The 14,681-nt window shown below is 69.6% G+C and overlaps 2 protein-coding genes across 5 annotated transcripts; one reads left to right on the forward strand and one right to left on the reverse strand.

The window, feature by feature from the left end:
• Positions 1 to 1,846: 1,846 nt before the first annotated feature.
• Positions 1,847 to 8,638, forward strand: TCEA2 (transcription elongation factor A2). Its single transcript, XM_077874032.1, has 10 exons — positions 1,847 to 2,061; positions 4,401 to 4,463; positions 4,724 to 4,829; positions 5,698 to 5,788; positions 6,565 to 6,695; positions 6,911 to 6,967; positions 7,363 to 7,517; positions 7,588 to 7,734; positions 8,239 to 8,310; positions 8,430 to 8,638. Exons 1-10 carry the CDS (start codon positions 1,990 to 1,992, stop codon positions 8,436 to 8,438), a joined length of 903 nt encoding a protein of 300 aa, XP_077730158.1. The 5' UTR covers positions 1,847 to 1,989; the 3' UTR covers positions 8,439 to 8,638.
• Positions 8,639 to 9,225: 587 nt separating this feature from the next.
• Positions 9,226 to 14,566, reverse strand: RGS19 (regulator of G protein signaling 19). Of its 4 annotated transcripts, none has more exons than XM_077874035.1 (6): positions 14,437 to 14,566; positions 11,654 to 11,751; positions 11,358 to 11,479; positions 10,369 to 10,443; positions 10,059 to 10,293; positions 9,226 to 9,982 (listed from the first exon to the last, which is right to left on the reverse strand). In XM_077874035.1, the coding sequence occupies exons 2-6, from the start codon at positions 11,681 to 11,683 to the stop codon at positions 9,791 to 9,793; spliced, it is 654 nt and encodes a 217-aa protein (XP_077730161.1). In that variant the 5' UTR covers positions 11,684 to 11,751; positions 14,437 to 14,566; the 3' UTR covers positions 9,226 to 9,790. The 4 variants fall into 4 exon arrangements, with proteins under 4 accessions (XP_077730161.1, XP_077730163.1, XP_077730162.1 ...); XM_077874037.1 differs by lacking the exon at positions 14,437 to 14,566 and adding an exon at positions 13,989 to 14,123; XM_077874036.1 differs by lacking the exon at positions 14,437 to 14,566 and adding an exon at positions 11,855 to 12,758.
• Positions 14,567 to 14,681: the final 115 nt, after the last annotated feature.

Here is a 14,681-nt window from a genome sequence, read left to right on the forward strand (position 1 = left end):
GGTTATCAAAGTATTTCCTAAAATGTGTGATATGGAAACCCAAGCACTCTTTTTTTCCTTCAAGATTTTATTTATTTGAGGGGATCCCCGGGTGGCTCAGCGGTTTGGCACCTGCCTTCAGCCCAGGGCACGATCCTGGAGTCCCGGGATCGAGTCCCGCGTTGGGATCCCTGCATGGAGCCTGCTTCTCCTTCTGCCTGTGTCTCTGCCTCTCTCTCTCTGTGTCTATCATAAATAAATAAATATTTAAAAAAAAGATTTTATTTATTTGAGAGAGTGAGAGGAGAGAGCAGGAGCAGGGCAGGGGCAGAGGGAGCAGGAGAAGCAGGCTCCCTGCGAGCAGGGCTGGACGTCAGGACGTCGGGACGGGATCGAGCCCGGAGCTGAAGCAGATGCCCACCGGCGGGAGCCAGCCAGGCGCCCCCAACCCAAGCTGCAGGTGCGGGCAGCAGCGCCCGGGCCACGGGCAGGACAGCGGTGGCGGGAAGGGGCCCTGGTCTTTGCTGTGCTCAGTCCTGGTACTGCCGCGAGACGTGGGTCGTTGCTTCATTTGCAGCCCGAGGAACCACATGCTTCCACTGGAGGCCGACAGGAAGGATCCATGGGTACGAGCTGGAGGCTCTGCTCCCCACTGGCCAGTCTGCACGTGCTCCCGTGTGGTGCAGCCTGGCAGCCCAGGTGTCTGGTCCTCCTCTCTGCCGCCCGGTCTCACACCTGCCCGCATGTCAGTGGCCGTGGGCCCAGGACACAGACATCCGTCTCCTGCCTTGTACCGCGCCCCGCCCCGCTGTAGGGCACACGGGGACACCTCGAAGGGAGCGAGGTCTGGAGGGGACGCTCCTCTGCTGTCCCCGCAGCCAGGCCACCCTCACGTGGGCGCCGCGGGCATTCACAGGAGCTCCAGCAGCCGAGGTGACCACTGAAGTGCTCGTGCCCCGTTCTCCGCTCTTCACCACCTGCCGTCGGGGCAGCAGCCCCCTGAGCGGACGACACCACCACCTTCCTTTCACAGATGGGGAGACTGAGGCACAACGGTCTGCGGTCGGTTTGAAGTGCAGAGCGCGGGATGCATGCCCGGCAGCTGCCCCGGGGGCGTCTGCGGCTCCTCTGGCACCTTCGGAACCGGAACCGGCCCTGGCCTCTTCCAGACCCTGCATCCGGCTGCAGCCCCCTCCCCTCTGGGGGGGGCATGTGGGCCAGAGGGCACAAGGGGTGGGAGTGCGGGGGTGGGGGCTGCGGGCGCGCGGGGGTGGAGGTGGGCGTGGGGGGGTGCGCGAGGGGTGGAGGTGGGGGTGCGCGGGGTGGGGGTGCGGGTGGGAGGTGCGCGGGGTGGAGGTGGGGGTGCGCGGGGTGGGGGTGCGTGCGGCTGGCGGCGCGGGCGGGGGGTGCGCGGGGGTGGGGTTGGGCGTGTGGGGGTGGGGGCGCGCGCGGGTGGGGTGCGGGGTCTCCCGCGGGGCGCGGCTGCCCCGGGACAGCACAGCGCTAGGTGGGAGAAGGACTCCAAGAGGGCGGAGAAGGGGACGGCCGGACCCGGACGCGCCTTCGCGGGCCCCACGGAGCCGACCCACGGGCCGCTCGGGCGGAGGGTCCGGGAGGGACGCCCGCTGGCCCCGCGCTCCGCAGCGCCCTCCGCCGGCTCACCGGCTCGCGCGGGGCCTTGTGGGACTGCGAGTCCGCCGTCCGCGTCGGCCTCCTGCGGCGGCCCGCGGCGGGACTACACATCCCAGAAAGCCACGCGAAGCCGCGTGTCTTCCGGGGCTTGTGGTCCAGCGCGGGGCGAGCGCGCGAGGCTGCCGGCCGCGGGAACTACATGTCCCAGGGAGCAGCGCGGCGACCGCGGGGGCCGGGGGTTTGAACGGAGGGTCTCCCGCCCGCGGCGGGGCTGCGTCGGCTGCGACGGGTGCGGGCGACGACGACGAGCGGGGCAGGGGTCCGGGCCCGGAGGCCGAGGCTGGCGCGGCGGGCGCTGGGGGCCCTGCCCCCGAGGCGATGATGGGCAAGGAGGAGGAGATCGCGCGGATCGCCCGCAGGCTGGACAAGATGGTGACCAAGAAGAGTGCGGTGAGGGGCGCGGGCCGCCGGGACCCCGGGCCCCGCCCCGCCGACCCCCGCCCCCTTCGGGCCGGGCGACCCCGAGCGGCAGGACGAGGCCCCGCCCCGGCGGAGACCCTGCCCTGGGCCCCCCGGCTCTCCCCCGCGCCCGCACCGCGGAGGCCGCCGTGGGGTCGGGTCGGGCCGGGGTCGTGTCGGGGCCGCCCCGCGGGACCCGGACCCCGCGCACCTGACACCCGCCTCCGTGCCCCGCCCCGCCCCGCCCTCCCGGCCCCGCCCCCGCCCCCGCCCGGGCCTTCTCCGCAGAGCCCCGCCCGCCCCGCGGCCTGCAGCCCGCCCCCCGCCCCCTCCGTGTGCAGGCCCGAGGCCTGTCCTGCTGCAGAGGCCCCTGTGCCCCATCTGCACCCCCACAGGAACCAGGTCTCCCTAATAAATTCTTTCCCTTCCCTAGCCGGGACCCAGCCAGCAGCAGCTGGGGAGGGGGGAGATGTCAGAGACCCTAGGGATAGAGCCCTGGGAGGCCTGGGCACCCGGCAGGCCTGGTGATGGAGCCCCTGGCCCCGCGGGCTGGGGCCCCCGCCGCGGAGGCTGGAGGAGGCAGTGCTGCGGGGTGGGGGTTGGGGGTCCAACTTCAGCCCATCTTGAGCTCCGAGACCCTCCCTGACAGCCTGCGTGCCCTCCCGTGGAAGCATCCTTGGTGGGCGGGACCTGCCTTCAGGGTGCTGGGGGGCCCTGGCTGGCTCCCCGAGAGGCTCCACACACACACCCCGCTCTTCCCCGGGACTGTGAGCGAGTAGCAGGGTGGAGGAGGCGGCTCCGTCACGCGCAGCCACCCCAGACCGACCGCTTGCTCTGCCGCTTTGGGCACTCTTTTGTGTTAAGCCGACTTGTTCTGGGGTCCTTGTTGACCAGGTTTTGGACAGGGGCCTACACTGGGGCCAGAAACGGGGCCGGCTCCCACTCATCCACTCATCCAGCAAGCAGCAGCCCCCTCCCCACACGGGCATCGCGTCCCTGGGAGGCCCTGGGCTGCGCGGAGCTAGGGAGTGGGGGACAGTCTAGCTGTTTGCAGAGATGACCAAAGAAAGAAGCTGCTTCCTGTCTTGAAGGAGACAACACCCCCCAGGTGGGGACAGAGATGGGTCACGGAACCCGCAGAGGGCTGGGTGGGGCCAGGTGGAAGCACTGTGGAGACCGAGGCGTGGGAGTTGACAGCCCCGCAGGCCAGGAAGGTGCCTGGTGCCCGTGAGGCTCCCGGAGGCCTGGGGACCGGTGATGGGGAAGTCGGGAGCTGGGTTTGTGCCTCTGGTCTGGAGCCACAGGAAGCTCATCAGTGAGCAGCGCCGTGACCTTGGCTCGGACGCCCCCCCCACCTGAGGAGGTCACCGTAGGGCTGGACTCTGCATGTTCCTGGGTGGGGGGGTGGGGATGTGGACGGGGCTGCAGAGCAGAGGCGCCATGCAGATGGCAGGGGATGCGGCCTGGGCTGCCCGGCACGAGGGTCCCACCACCTTGGATAGCCGAGCCACATGATTCCTGCTGTCTCATGTCAAAGGAAAGAGCCATACGTTAAAACACACCAGTATGTTAACAAGTGAAGCATCTGTGGGAGAAAGCAAAGTGGGGGAGGATGGGGTCAGGAGGGGCGTCAACAAGGTGTCATCTGAATAAAATTTGGGAAGAGGGAGGGTACGGAACTGTAGATATTTGGGAGGCATTTCTCTGGCAGTGGGAGCAGCAGGTGCAAGGGTCCTGGGGCAAGCAGCTTGGCACAGTTGAGGAACCTAAAGCTGAGCCCGGAGTGGAGAGAGCAGCCAGTTTGTGCAGGACCTTGATGTGGGGAGGGCTCTAAAGAAACAGGTGTTGGGTGGGCAGGGGCAAGGTGGGGGAGGTGGCTGGCCTGGAGAGATTGCTGGGACTTCAATCTGGGTGTGGGTGGGTGTGCATGTGATGGGGGAGGTGTTTGGCCTCAGCCGGGGTCGCTGACCTTGCCCAGGTTGGCCCCCGTCAGCCTGTGATGAGGTACTTCAGGAGGGGCTGCGCAGCCCACGAGGGGTCTGGGCCTGGAGCGGGCAGTGAGCACCCCTGCCCCCCCCCCCCCCGACCTGGGTGCTGTCCTCCCGCGGGCGGGGCTGCCGGCCTTGGAGCTGTTTGCTGCAGCCGTGGTTTGGTCAGTGACCAGGCGCTGGCGCTGAGTTTGCAGAGCTGCTGGCCGTCCCCGCGCAGCTGACCCCGGGTGGGTCTCCAATCTGTTACTTCCGGTGCCCCCCGCCTTCGTGGCTAGGAGGAGGTGGCAGTGCACCCCGAGACCTCGAAGTCCTTTATGAAGGTCCCCCTTCTCCTTCCAGGAGGGAGCCATGGACCTGCTGCGGGAGCTGAAGGCCATGCCGGTCACGCTGCACCTGCTTCAGGTAGGGCCCTGCGTGCCTCCTGCCCGGACGGCTCCTGGCGCCTGGCAGGGCCTGTGCGTCCTGGAGGAGGCCCCCGCCCTGGTTGCCCCGGAAGACGGGGGGCATCTGAGCATGGCTCCCCCTCTTGCCGAGGCTCCTGGGTTGCACGTGGGGCAGCAGCCCCTGGCGGGGATGTGCACCTCGAGAGCTGGCCCCGCCCCTGCCGCGCGGGAGCCTCGGAGGGTCTGGCTGCCTCCCCAGCCCCGGCGCTTGCCTTGCAGTCCACGCGTGTCGGCATGTCTGTCAACGCCCTGCGGAAGCAGAGCTCCGACGAGGAGGTCATCGCCCTGGCCAAGTCGCTCATCAAGTCCTGGAAGAAGCTCCTGGGTGCGGGCCGGTGGCGGGGCTGACCGCCCGGGCAGGGCATCCGGGGAGCACTGGCCCTCGCCGGTCAGCGGCGTGCTGGTGCTGGCGGTGCCGTCCCCGCGCCCGGGCCGCCGGGCCCCAAGCTGGTTCGGGAAGGCGGGGGGTGGCTGGGAGCAGAGGGGACCCACCGGGAGCAGGAGAAAAGGAAGTTGAAGGTAGTAGCAGGGCGGCTGGGGCCTGGAGGGAGCTGGCGCAGGTGAGGAGGCCCTGCTGAGGCCGAGGGGTGCGGGGGAAGAAGGGGACACGGCCGGCTGCGGGCAGGCCCACCTTGGGGCCCTGGGGGTCCCCTCCCTTTCTGCGCCTTCCTGGCTCCGTCCAAGCCCATGGGGTGTTTGTCGTGGGACTCTAGTCGGGGTGGCCGTCAGCCCACGTGTGCACAAGCGTGTTTATTCTGGTCGTGTGGGGGCTGCTTCGCCTCCTGTGGGACGGTCCCCAGCGCGGACCAGGGTTTCAGGAGCCTCGTGGGGGATGTGCTCAGCGGACGGCCGCTCGCTGTGACCCCCAAGGCCCAGCTGGGGAGTGACCGCACCTGGGCTTTGTCCGGGTTTCAAGCGCTGCCTGTGGGGGGGCTGTCACTCGGGGCTCTGCACCAGGGTCACTTTGGGCAGGTGGCCGTCCTTTCTGCCAGGACGGTAGACCCCAGGGAGGCCTCACAGGTGGCCTGTGCGGGGGTAGGAAAGGGCCTGGGGGCTGTCCTGGGCCCTTCTGAGGAGGGAGGATGGGGCCCCAGTGTGCAAGGCTCGGCCGCCAGGTCCCGGGGCCGGTGGAGATCTGTTCCCCTCCCTGGCCCAGCCCCACTAGCCAGCGCCCCCTTTCCTGGCACCTGCAGATGCTTCAGATGCCAAAGCCAGGGAGCAGAGGAGGGCCGGGCCTCCGCCCACATCGTCCTCCAAGGAGGCCCCTGAGGCCAAGGATCCCAGGTAGCGCATCTGGGGGGCAGGTGCACACCCTCCTGCTCGGCAGGTGGCGGGTCCTGGCCGCACGGAGAGCCCCGGGGGCCCCCACGGCCACCCCACAGTTCCACCTCCTGGGCGTGGTTCTCATTCCGCTCTGGCCGAGCCCCCTCAGCTGGTGTCCCGCGTGGCTGAACCCTCTCCCTGTCAGTGCTCCGGGCGGGCAGTCATGGAGACAGGGTGCTCTGGGGGTGCTCCGGGGGTGCTCCGGGGTGGGTGTGGCCGTAGGCTGCTTTGCCGTGGGCAGGGGTGGCGGGGCAGCAGGGGCCAAGCTCCGCGCGCAGCGTGTGCTTGTGCTGGGCTAGGGCTTCATCTACCGGCTGCGGAGGTTCCCTCCAGGAGGCCCCTGCTCCCCGTCGTGTGGGGGTCACAGGGTCACGAGACGCAGGGGTGTGCGGGGAGGGGAGGACTGGGTACCTGCGGCCTGGTCAGCAGGCGGCTTGCCAGCAGTGCCCAGCCCGTCGGGAGGCATCCACGCCGGGTGGGGCCGCCTGCCTCCCCTGAGATGGCCTGGTCCTGGCCGCCTGGAGGGCGGAGGCCCCTGGGGGCGAGGCTGCCCCAGTGGTGCCCCCATCCGGGGGTACGCCCCGCCCAGTGGGTGTTCCTGCCTCCAGCCCACTGGGCAGTCCCCTCGGGGCAGGAGCATGGGCAGCATCCGGGTGGGAGACGCAGGGTTTGGGGCTTTCTGGGGACCGGTGTGTCATGGGGGTGCCCGTGGCCCGCGCGGGCCCGTCTTTCTCCAGCCGCAAGAGGCCAGAGCTGCCCAGGGTGCCGTCGGCCCCAAGGATCACCACGTTTCCCCCCGTGCCCGTCACCTGTGACGCCGTGCGCAACAAGTGCCGCGAGATGCTGACCGCCGCCCTGCAGACAGACCGTGAGTCCCCCGCCCGCCGCCCTGCACCCTGAGTCCGCAGGGGCTGGACTCCGCCTGCCCACAGCGGCCTGAGCTCAGAGGGTTCTCGGGGACCTCCTCCCCCAGCCCTTGCAGCTGAGCCAGGTGGGGGCAGGGGTCTTTGGGGCCTCAGGTGCTGGGCAGTTTGGAAGCGGTGGTGGAGTCAGGGGGCAGCTAGTCAGGGCTGCTTCTTGCAGATGATCATATGGCCGTTGGTGCGGACTGCGAGGGCCTGTCGGCCCAGATTGAGGAATATATCCTTTATGCAGGGTGTGGGGTCTGGGGGTTTCTGGGGGAGTCTGAGGCCAGCCAGGCCCGGCTTCCCCTGATGGCCACAACCCCAGTGCCCTTGCCAGGCAGTGGGTCAGTTGGGTGGGCTCCCCCCTTGACCAGGAGGGCCCTCTTTGGACTGATGCTGCCCGTCGGGGGGGCCTGGGTCACCGGGGCTCTGAGCCTGGGGCTGGGCCTCGGCCAGGGTTGGGTCGGGTGGGGCCCTCCCTCTGCAGCCCCTCCACTCGCTGCCAGGTGTGGGGGGCACACTGAGCTGCCAGGCTCCCACCAGGAGGCCCTCGCTGGCCTCCTGCGCTGGCCCCGGGGTGAGTGGAAGGCAGCAGTATTGGCCTCCGGATAGGTCCTTAAACACCTGCACGCATCTTCCGGGACGTGGGGAACACGGACATGAAGTACAAAAACCGTGTGCGGAGCCGCATCTCCAACCTCAAGGACGCTAAGAACCCTGACCTGCGGCGGAACGTGCTGTGTGGGGTCATAACCCCCCAGCAGATCGCGGTGATGACGTCGGAGGTGAGTCCTGCTGCAGGGGCGTGGGGGCCACCGCTGTGGGCAGCGGGTAAGGACACTGCTCCTCACCCAGGAGATGGCCAGCGATGAGCTGAAGGAGATCCGGAAGGCGATGACCAAGGAAGCCATCCGAGAGCACCAGATGGCCCGCACGGGGGGCACCCAGACAGACCTGTTCACCTGCGGGAGGTGCAGGAGGAAGAACTGTACCTACACACAGGTGGGCGCCCCAGCGACCTCACGCGCCCGGAGCCTGCACCTGCGCGCGGTGCTGTGGGGCGGGGTCCACACCTGCACCTGCACACGTGCCTAGTGAGTGGTGCCCGGGCTCCTCCTCCCTTGCCCCGCAGCCCTGGGCCCCAGGAAGCAGTGTCTCAGGTGGTGCTTTGCTTTGGGAGCTATAAGGGGGGGCCGGCCTCGCCCAGCATGGAGGGCCCAAGCAGGAGGGTGGGGGCAGTGTGCTGCCTGCAGTGGCCGCAAGACTGTGCTCAGACCCGTGGATGTGGACACGGATGTGGACCTCGAGATGTGCCAGGGGTCCCCGGTGAGGTCCCCGGTGAGGAGAGGAGGTGTGGGGTCCCCCGGGGGGTCGAGGGGCTACAATGCCAGCGTTGCCCGAGGATACGGATGGTCTCCTCACACTGTGACTCTCGGGAAGACCTGCTCCAAGTGACTGAGCCCCTGGGGCCCGGGTGGCCCCCCCTCACCGCAGCCCTCCCCGCAGGTGCAGACCCGAAGCTCTGATGAGCCCATGACCACCTTCGTTGTCTGCAACGAGTGTGGAAATCGCTGGAAGGTAGGTGGGCGTCTCCAGCCTGTGGGGTCTTCGTGATGTGAAACGGGGGGCAGCCCTGCCTCCGGGCCCGCGGGGGTCCCAGGGGTCTTGGGTTGACGCCTCTCATCCGTCCGCTGCAGTTCTGCTGAGCCCTGCTCGAGATGTGTGCGAAGCTTCGGGCTGTGGCCAGCACATTGCCGCGGCCTTCCCCGCGTCCTGTCGACAGACACAGCTTCTCGAGACCCGCCCTGAGCCCACCCGAGCACCCCACGGGGCTGTGCCCCCGGCACCCCCGCCTGGCGTATACCTCTTTTCTTTTCCCCAAATTATTAAATGTTTCTTTTTGCCATCGTGCTGTCCTGGCCCTTGGCTCTGGTGGACCAGCAGTCCTGGGCTGTGAGCTGGGTCCCCCAAGCCCCACGTCCGGCCCTGCCCCCTTCCCTGGGACCACTCTCCTCCTGGGGATCAGGTGACACTTGGGCTTGGCCCTGATGGAACAGAGATGGAGGGAAGAGCCCACTGGCCCTGAGAGGGGCCCTGGGATTCCAGAACCCCGGGGGCAGCCTGGCCGCACGCAGGGGCACGCACAGACACGGGGTTGGGGAGGTGGCCTTCAGCACACGGGACCCCAGGGCTCACGACCTCCCCAGGCCCTGTAGCTCAGGGGTCCCCCAGCCATCCATGGTGACCTGTCCCCACCCTGACTCTGTGCCTGACGGTGGACTGGGTGGGGTGGGCCCCGCACCCGCTGCAGCTTTGAGTTGCTTCACCTCCCAGAAATTCAGGTAATGGGTGGCAAGCACGAGCCTCGAGGAGGCCAGGAGGACGCCCCCATGCGTCCTCACGGGGGCCAAGCCCCTTCTGGGGCTGCTCCTGGATCTGGGACGGTTGTTCTTTCTTGAATCCCCCCCCAAATGTGGAAAGAAAGGAGAGACGTTTGCTTTAAAAATATCTTCAATAATAAGATCCTATTTTGGATGAAGAAGGAATGGAGATAAATATGAAAACATCTTTTTCTTTTTTTGATAAAATACAGTAAGGATATGTTTCCAGGTTTAAAATTAATGAAAATATAAAAAAGAAACTGGCTCCTGTTGCCTTGAGCCTAGTTCTGAGGTTCTGGGTCTGATCTGGGTGCAGACAGCGTGAGTTGGAGGGTGTCCTTGCGTCACAGCTCGACAGTACAGAGGCTCTGCTTCCCATCTAAGGCGTCTGTCAAGGTCCCCGGCTGCCTGGGGAGGCTTCTGGATCCGTGACCGCTGCCCCCCCGGGGGGCCCCTCTCCCTGCACAGGAGCCCCGGCAGGAGCCCCCGGCCAGCCAGCGTCCCGGAGGCCCTCACACCTGCCCCTCGGCGGGACCTCGGGGGCTCCCGTCCGGGGCCGCCCCCAGGGGTGCTGCGCCTGTGGGCGTGCCGGACGCCTGCTGACACACACACTGGTGCGGGTCACCGAGTCTTTGCCCCCCGCTGGGGTCCGTGTCGGTGCTGCTGTGCCGGGCGGCCTAGGCCTCGTGCGAGGACTGGGAGCTCCCCCGGAGCAGCAGGGCGCGGTAGGTGGGGGAGCTGAGGAAACGGGGGTAGGAGTCCCGGTGCATGAGCGTGTAGATCTGCAGCTGCGCGTCGTCGAAGGTGTGCGCGGACGGCTCCTGCATCTTCTTGTTGATGCCTTCCCGCACCCGGGAGTCCAGGCTCACCTGTGGGGCAGGACGCGGGGTCAGGGGCCCGGGGTGTCCCGCCCTCCCCCCGCCCTCGGTCCCCAAGGCGGTGCACCTCCTTGGGGGACAGGATGGACACGTAGTCCTCGTAGATGAGCCTGGCCTTCTCGTCCACCACGTGCTGGTTGGCCTCGGCTTTGAGCTCCTCGCACGCCAGCCAGAAGAGCATGTTCTCCTCGCTGTACTCCGTGCGCAGGAACTCCCGGAACACGCCGCGGCCCGCCGGGCTGTGCATCAGCTTGTCGAACGACTGCGCCCAGCTCCGCACCTCCTCGGGGCTTGGCGTGGCGCTGTGGGCAGTCCCGTGGGGAGTCAGGCCCGCGCCCCGCCCGCGCCCCCACCCCGCCCGCGCCGGCCGCACCTACCACGCCTCACAGCTGGGCAGGGGCTGCAGCTTGTTGTCCCGGGAGGCCCGCCACGCGCGCCGCCGCTCCTCGTTCCTGGCGCAGACGGAAGGTGGCACGGCCTGCCCGGCGCACCCGGCCTCGGCCCACGCGTGTGCACGCACGGGCCCAGACGCGGGGCGTGAGGGCGCGGGCCGGGCCGCAGCCGGGCAGCCCCCCACCCCCACCCCTGGGACCCAGGCTGCACTCCAGCCCCGGGGCTTCACCCCTTCCTCTGTCTCCCTGGCCGTTCCCCGCCCCGCGCCCCCAGAGGCGCTGCTCCTGCTGCAGGAAAGCCCCAGCCGGCCCTGCCTGCGTCCGTCCCTCCCCGGGGTCACGACCTCTCAACCCTAGCTCCCACACAGGCCTCCGTTCCTCTCCTACCCCACCCGCTGGACCCCACAGCCGAGTCCTCTGCGAGGCCCGATTCACGACCCCGTCCCCGCTCAGGCCTGGGTGCTCACGGCTCAGCGGGTCCCCCTCCAGGTCCCCACAGCGCCCAAGTTGGGCCAGGCCTCTGTGGCACGTGCACGCCCCCGACAGCCCTCCACAGGCCACAGAGCCGGTGACCGTGGGGCCCACCCTAGGGAGCTGCTCGGGACGCTCTCCCCCTCGCCCCCAGGCCAGGGCCCTGCTCGGTGTCCCCCAAGGGCTCCTTGCCCCGGGGCCAGCTCCGGCTGAGCACACAGGCGGTGGCCTGGCCAGGTGTGCACACGACACGCCCTTGGGGGAGCCGCCGGGCACGAAGGCCTACACGGTGTCGGGGCAGTGGCCACAGTCAGCAGGCCCGGCAGCCCCTGCGTGAGAGCCGTGGGCGGCAGAGGCGTCCTGCCCTCGGGTGGCCCCTGGGAAGGCACCGGAGGGTCTGCGGGCAGGACGCTGGGCCCCAGGTGTGTACCCCTCCCCTCCCCCATCCCCACGTACCAGGTGTGTACACCCCCGCCCCCCCCCCCCCCGCCGTCCCCACGTACCAGGAGCAGCTGCAACAGCAACACCAACACAAGCAGCAGGGGTTGCGGCTGGGGGCAGCCGGGGGGGCTGCGTCATGACTGGACATCGAGGGGGGCCGGCCTGCCTCCTCTGGCCCTGCGTGCTGGCGACACGGGGGCCTCCTCAGCTCCAGCCCAGAACCTGGGGCCTGCACACCTCCCCCCGACTCCCCTGGTGTCACCCTTCCGGCCTCCCAGGCAGTCGAGGGTCCCCCAACTCCTTGTCCCCCCGCCCCGGTTCCCACAAGGGGGCAGAGGCAGGGGTGGAGGTGGTGCACCTGCTTCTCAGCCTCATGCGGGGTGGGCATGGGTGGGTGGAGGAGGTCGCCCGGGCTCCGTGGTGCTGGCTCCGGGACCCTCACCACAGCCTGGGGGTCTGAGAAGAGAGGTGGGGGTTCCCGCTGAGAACCTGAGACGACAGTCTCTACTTGCCTCTCCCTCCGCCCAGGAGCCCGAGGGGCCTGCTCCCCTGCCCCCACATGCACCGGGACTGCGAGCAAGGGCAGGGGCGGTGAGGAGGAGCCAGACAAGATCTCCACAGGAGGTTCTGGGACACCCCCGTTTGCTCGGTCCCTGGGAAGCCGGAAGTCTGGGTTCCTCTTTCTTGGTTTCCGGCTCCTGGCCCCTCCCAAGGGGCCTGGGGGGCCCCAAGAGTCTGGGGCTATCAGCCTAATGCTCCCTCCATTCTGGGTTTTCTGTAGGGAGTGGGCGAGGTGGGGAGGGCTCGCCCCCCCCCAGGTGCCCAGATCTGCCCTCAGCCCCGGAGGGTTCCAGCCTGTTCGCAGCTGCCCAGCCTGCAGCCTGCGTGTGGGGCAGGACTTGAGGGTCTGGGGGTGTGGGGAATGCAGCAGGGCGCAGTGAGGAGGGCCAGGCGCCTCGTGGGGGATGCAGGGCTCCTGAGGCCCAGACGCTGCCCCTGGCACCCCAACCCCCAGCGGGCACCTTACCACACCCAGGGCCTCCCAGCCTCCCTTCCCCCAGCCCCACCAGGCGGTGGAAGCCAGTGCAGCCTGGGGTGCCAGTCAGGGAGGGGAGCGGGGAGGAGGGCAGCAATGGGTCGGGGTGTCCAGCTCCCAGGGTCAAGGTGCGGGATCCCCAGACGGGGTGCGGGTCGGCATTGTTTACAATGCCTGTGCCCACGTTTCAAGGTGCAGGCGTGCAGGGGGCACTGGGCCCTGAAGCCCCCAGAGGGGGTGAGGAGCCCGAGCAGCCCCCCCCCTTCCGTCCCCGAGGCCAACCACGGATCCCAGAGTCCATGCGGATCCCAGAGTCCACACCGGGGTGGCCGATCAGTGCCCCAGGGGCAGTCTGAATGCTTTCCCACCACGGCACCTGCCTCTGCCTGCCCTAGCCGGGGTGAGGACCCCAGGGCCCGGCTGCTCCCCCGCACAGCCTTTGTGACCCCCCAGGCCTGCCCCCACCCCCGTCCCGGTGGCCAGCAGGCTCAGGACTTGCTTTCACTTCGTTTTCTCATGTAATTATCACATCACCCCTGGGCCTGTGGCCTTTCAACCCCCGCCTGGCCCACGTGGCCTGCTGGCTGCTGGGGTCTCGCAGGTGGGAAGGAGGGAGCGGCGGGGATGCCGGGGGCGCCGGGAGCCGTGCTCAGAGGTGCAGGGCCTGACTCAGGCACGCTCAGGGCACCCTTGCCTCTGGGGCCTGGGCACGCAGAGGCCCTGCCGTGACCCAGATGTAGGGCAGAGTGTGGGGTCCCCTGGGCTGAGGGCCCTGGCCAGCTGCCTGCTTCCCCTGAAATCATGGACATGGACGGGGAACCCTCAAACTGGGCCCCAGCCCGCCTTTCCTTCAGGGGTCTAGCTTGTAGGGAAGGGAAGGGGTGTGGCAACCCCCGAGGTCTGGTAGCCAGGCAGAGAACTGCTCTTCCTCCTCCGCACCCCTACCCGCTGCGAGTGGGGGCAGGGCCCCATCCCCCTCCACTCCCTGGCACCCCAAGGCTCTGCTCTGAACTGGAGGAAGGGCCAGGTCTGAGGGCGCCCACGTGCTGGGGGTCCTGGAGTGGATGCCTACACCGGCCCGGGGCTGGCGGGGTCTCCTGTTCACCCGCTGTCTCCTGAGGTCGCCCGGGGTGTGCACAGGGCTCCTGCCCCTCCGCCTGGCAGCTGGAAAGGGGCTCGGTCCCCTTTCCCAGCCCTTGGGCTCTGGCCCCCAAGTCTGGGATGGGGGAGGCTGGACGGGCAGCGAGCCTGGCCTCTGGGGACCGAGGCTCCCTTGGGAGCTGCTGCTACTCTGCTCCACAGAAGGAAAAAGAACGTCCCTGAGCCCGCCCAGTCCAAAAAAAGAATAAGAAAATGTGACAATCCCAGAAAAAAATGCCATAACCTTTAGGCGGAGGGTTGACCGGGGCTCCTTCCCCTGCTTCTGGCGCCCCTGCCTCCCCTCGGCCGCCCCCCGCCCCGCCCCCGCCCCGAGCGATGGGTGGGGCGGCCCCGGCCTGGGCCCGACCTCTGTGGCCCGGGGACCCTCGCCCGCCCCCAGGGCCGCGGTGCCGCCGACCCGTCTCCCTCCTCCTCCCGCCGCTGCGGGGTCTGCCCGGGGGGCGCGGCTCCGACTCGGGCCCGACGCCCCCGGGGCCTGGCCGCGCGCCCCACTCACCATCGGCCCAGGGGCGAGGCGCGGGCGGGAGGGCCGGTTCCCGCGGGGCCCCACCCGCTGCCGAAGGGCGCGCTGCAGCGACCCGGGTCCGCGGGCGGGAGGCCCTCCGCGGGGTGTGGAGGCGGCGGGAGCCCGGGTCAGCCCGGCCAGCCCCGAGCGAGCGGCTGCCAGGCGCGGGGCGGGGGCGCGCAGGGCGTCCCGCCGGGCCCTCCCCACCGGGCCGGGGGCGGGAGGCGCGGAAACCGGGGCTCTTCCGGCCCCCCCTTGAGCAATCACTTCCCCGGGCTCCGAGCTGCAGAAAGGGGAACCGGTGGCGGCGCCCCCTCCCCCCGCGCGGGGCACCGGCTCCGCTCCCGCCGCCGCCCGGGTCCACGTGGGCCCGCGGTCCCGGCGGCGCGGTCCGGGCTCCAGCCGCCCCCCCGGCCGCCGACCCCCCGCGCGCACTCACCGGCCGCGCTCCCGGCCCCGCCGCCGCCGCAGCCCCGCGCACAGGTCCGGCCGCCGGTCGGGGAGGGGGCGCGGGCCGCAGTGCGCAGGCGCGGGCCGCACTTCCCCAAAGCGCGGGGCCGGGACTTCCTCGCGCGGGGAGGCGTCCGGCCCGCCCCGCCCCGCGCACCCCCGCCCCGCCCCCGCCCCGGGCTCCGCGGCCTCCCGAGGAGGCGGGTCCCCGCACCTGCAGCCCCGGGCGCTCCC

Source organism: Canis aureus, chromosome 26 (assembly GCF_053574225.1).
Source record: "Canis aureus isolate CA01 chromosome 26, VMU_Caureus_v.1.0, whole genome shotgun sequence".
NCBI classification, from domain to species: Eukaryota; Metazoa; Chordata; class Mammalia; order Carnivora; family Canidae; genus Canis; species Canis aureus.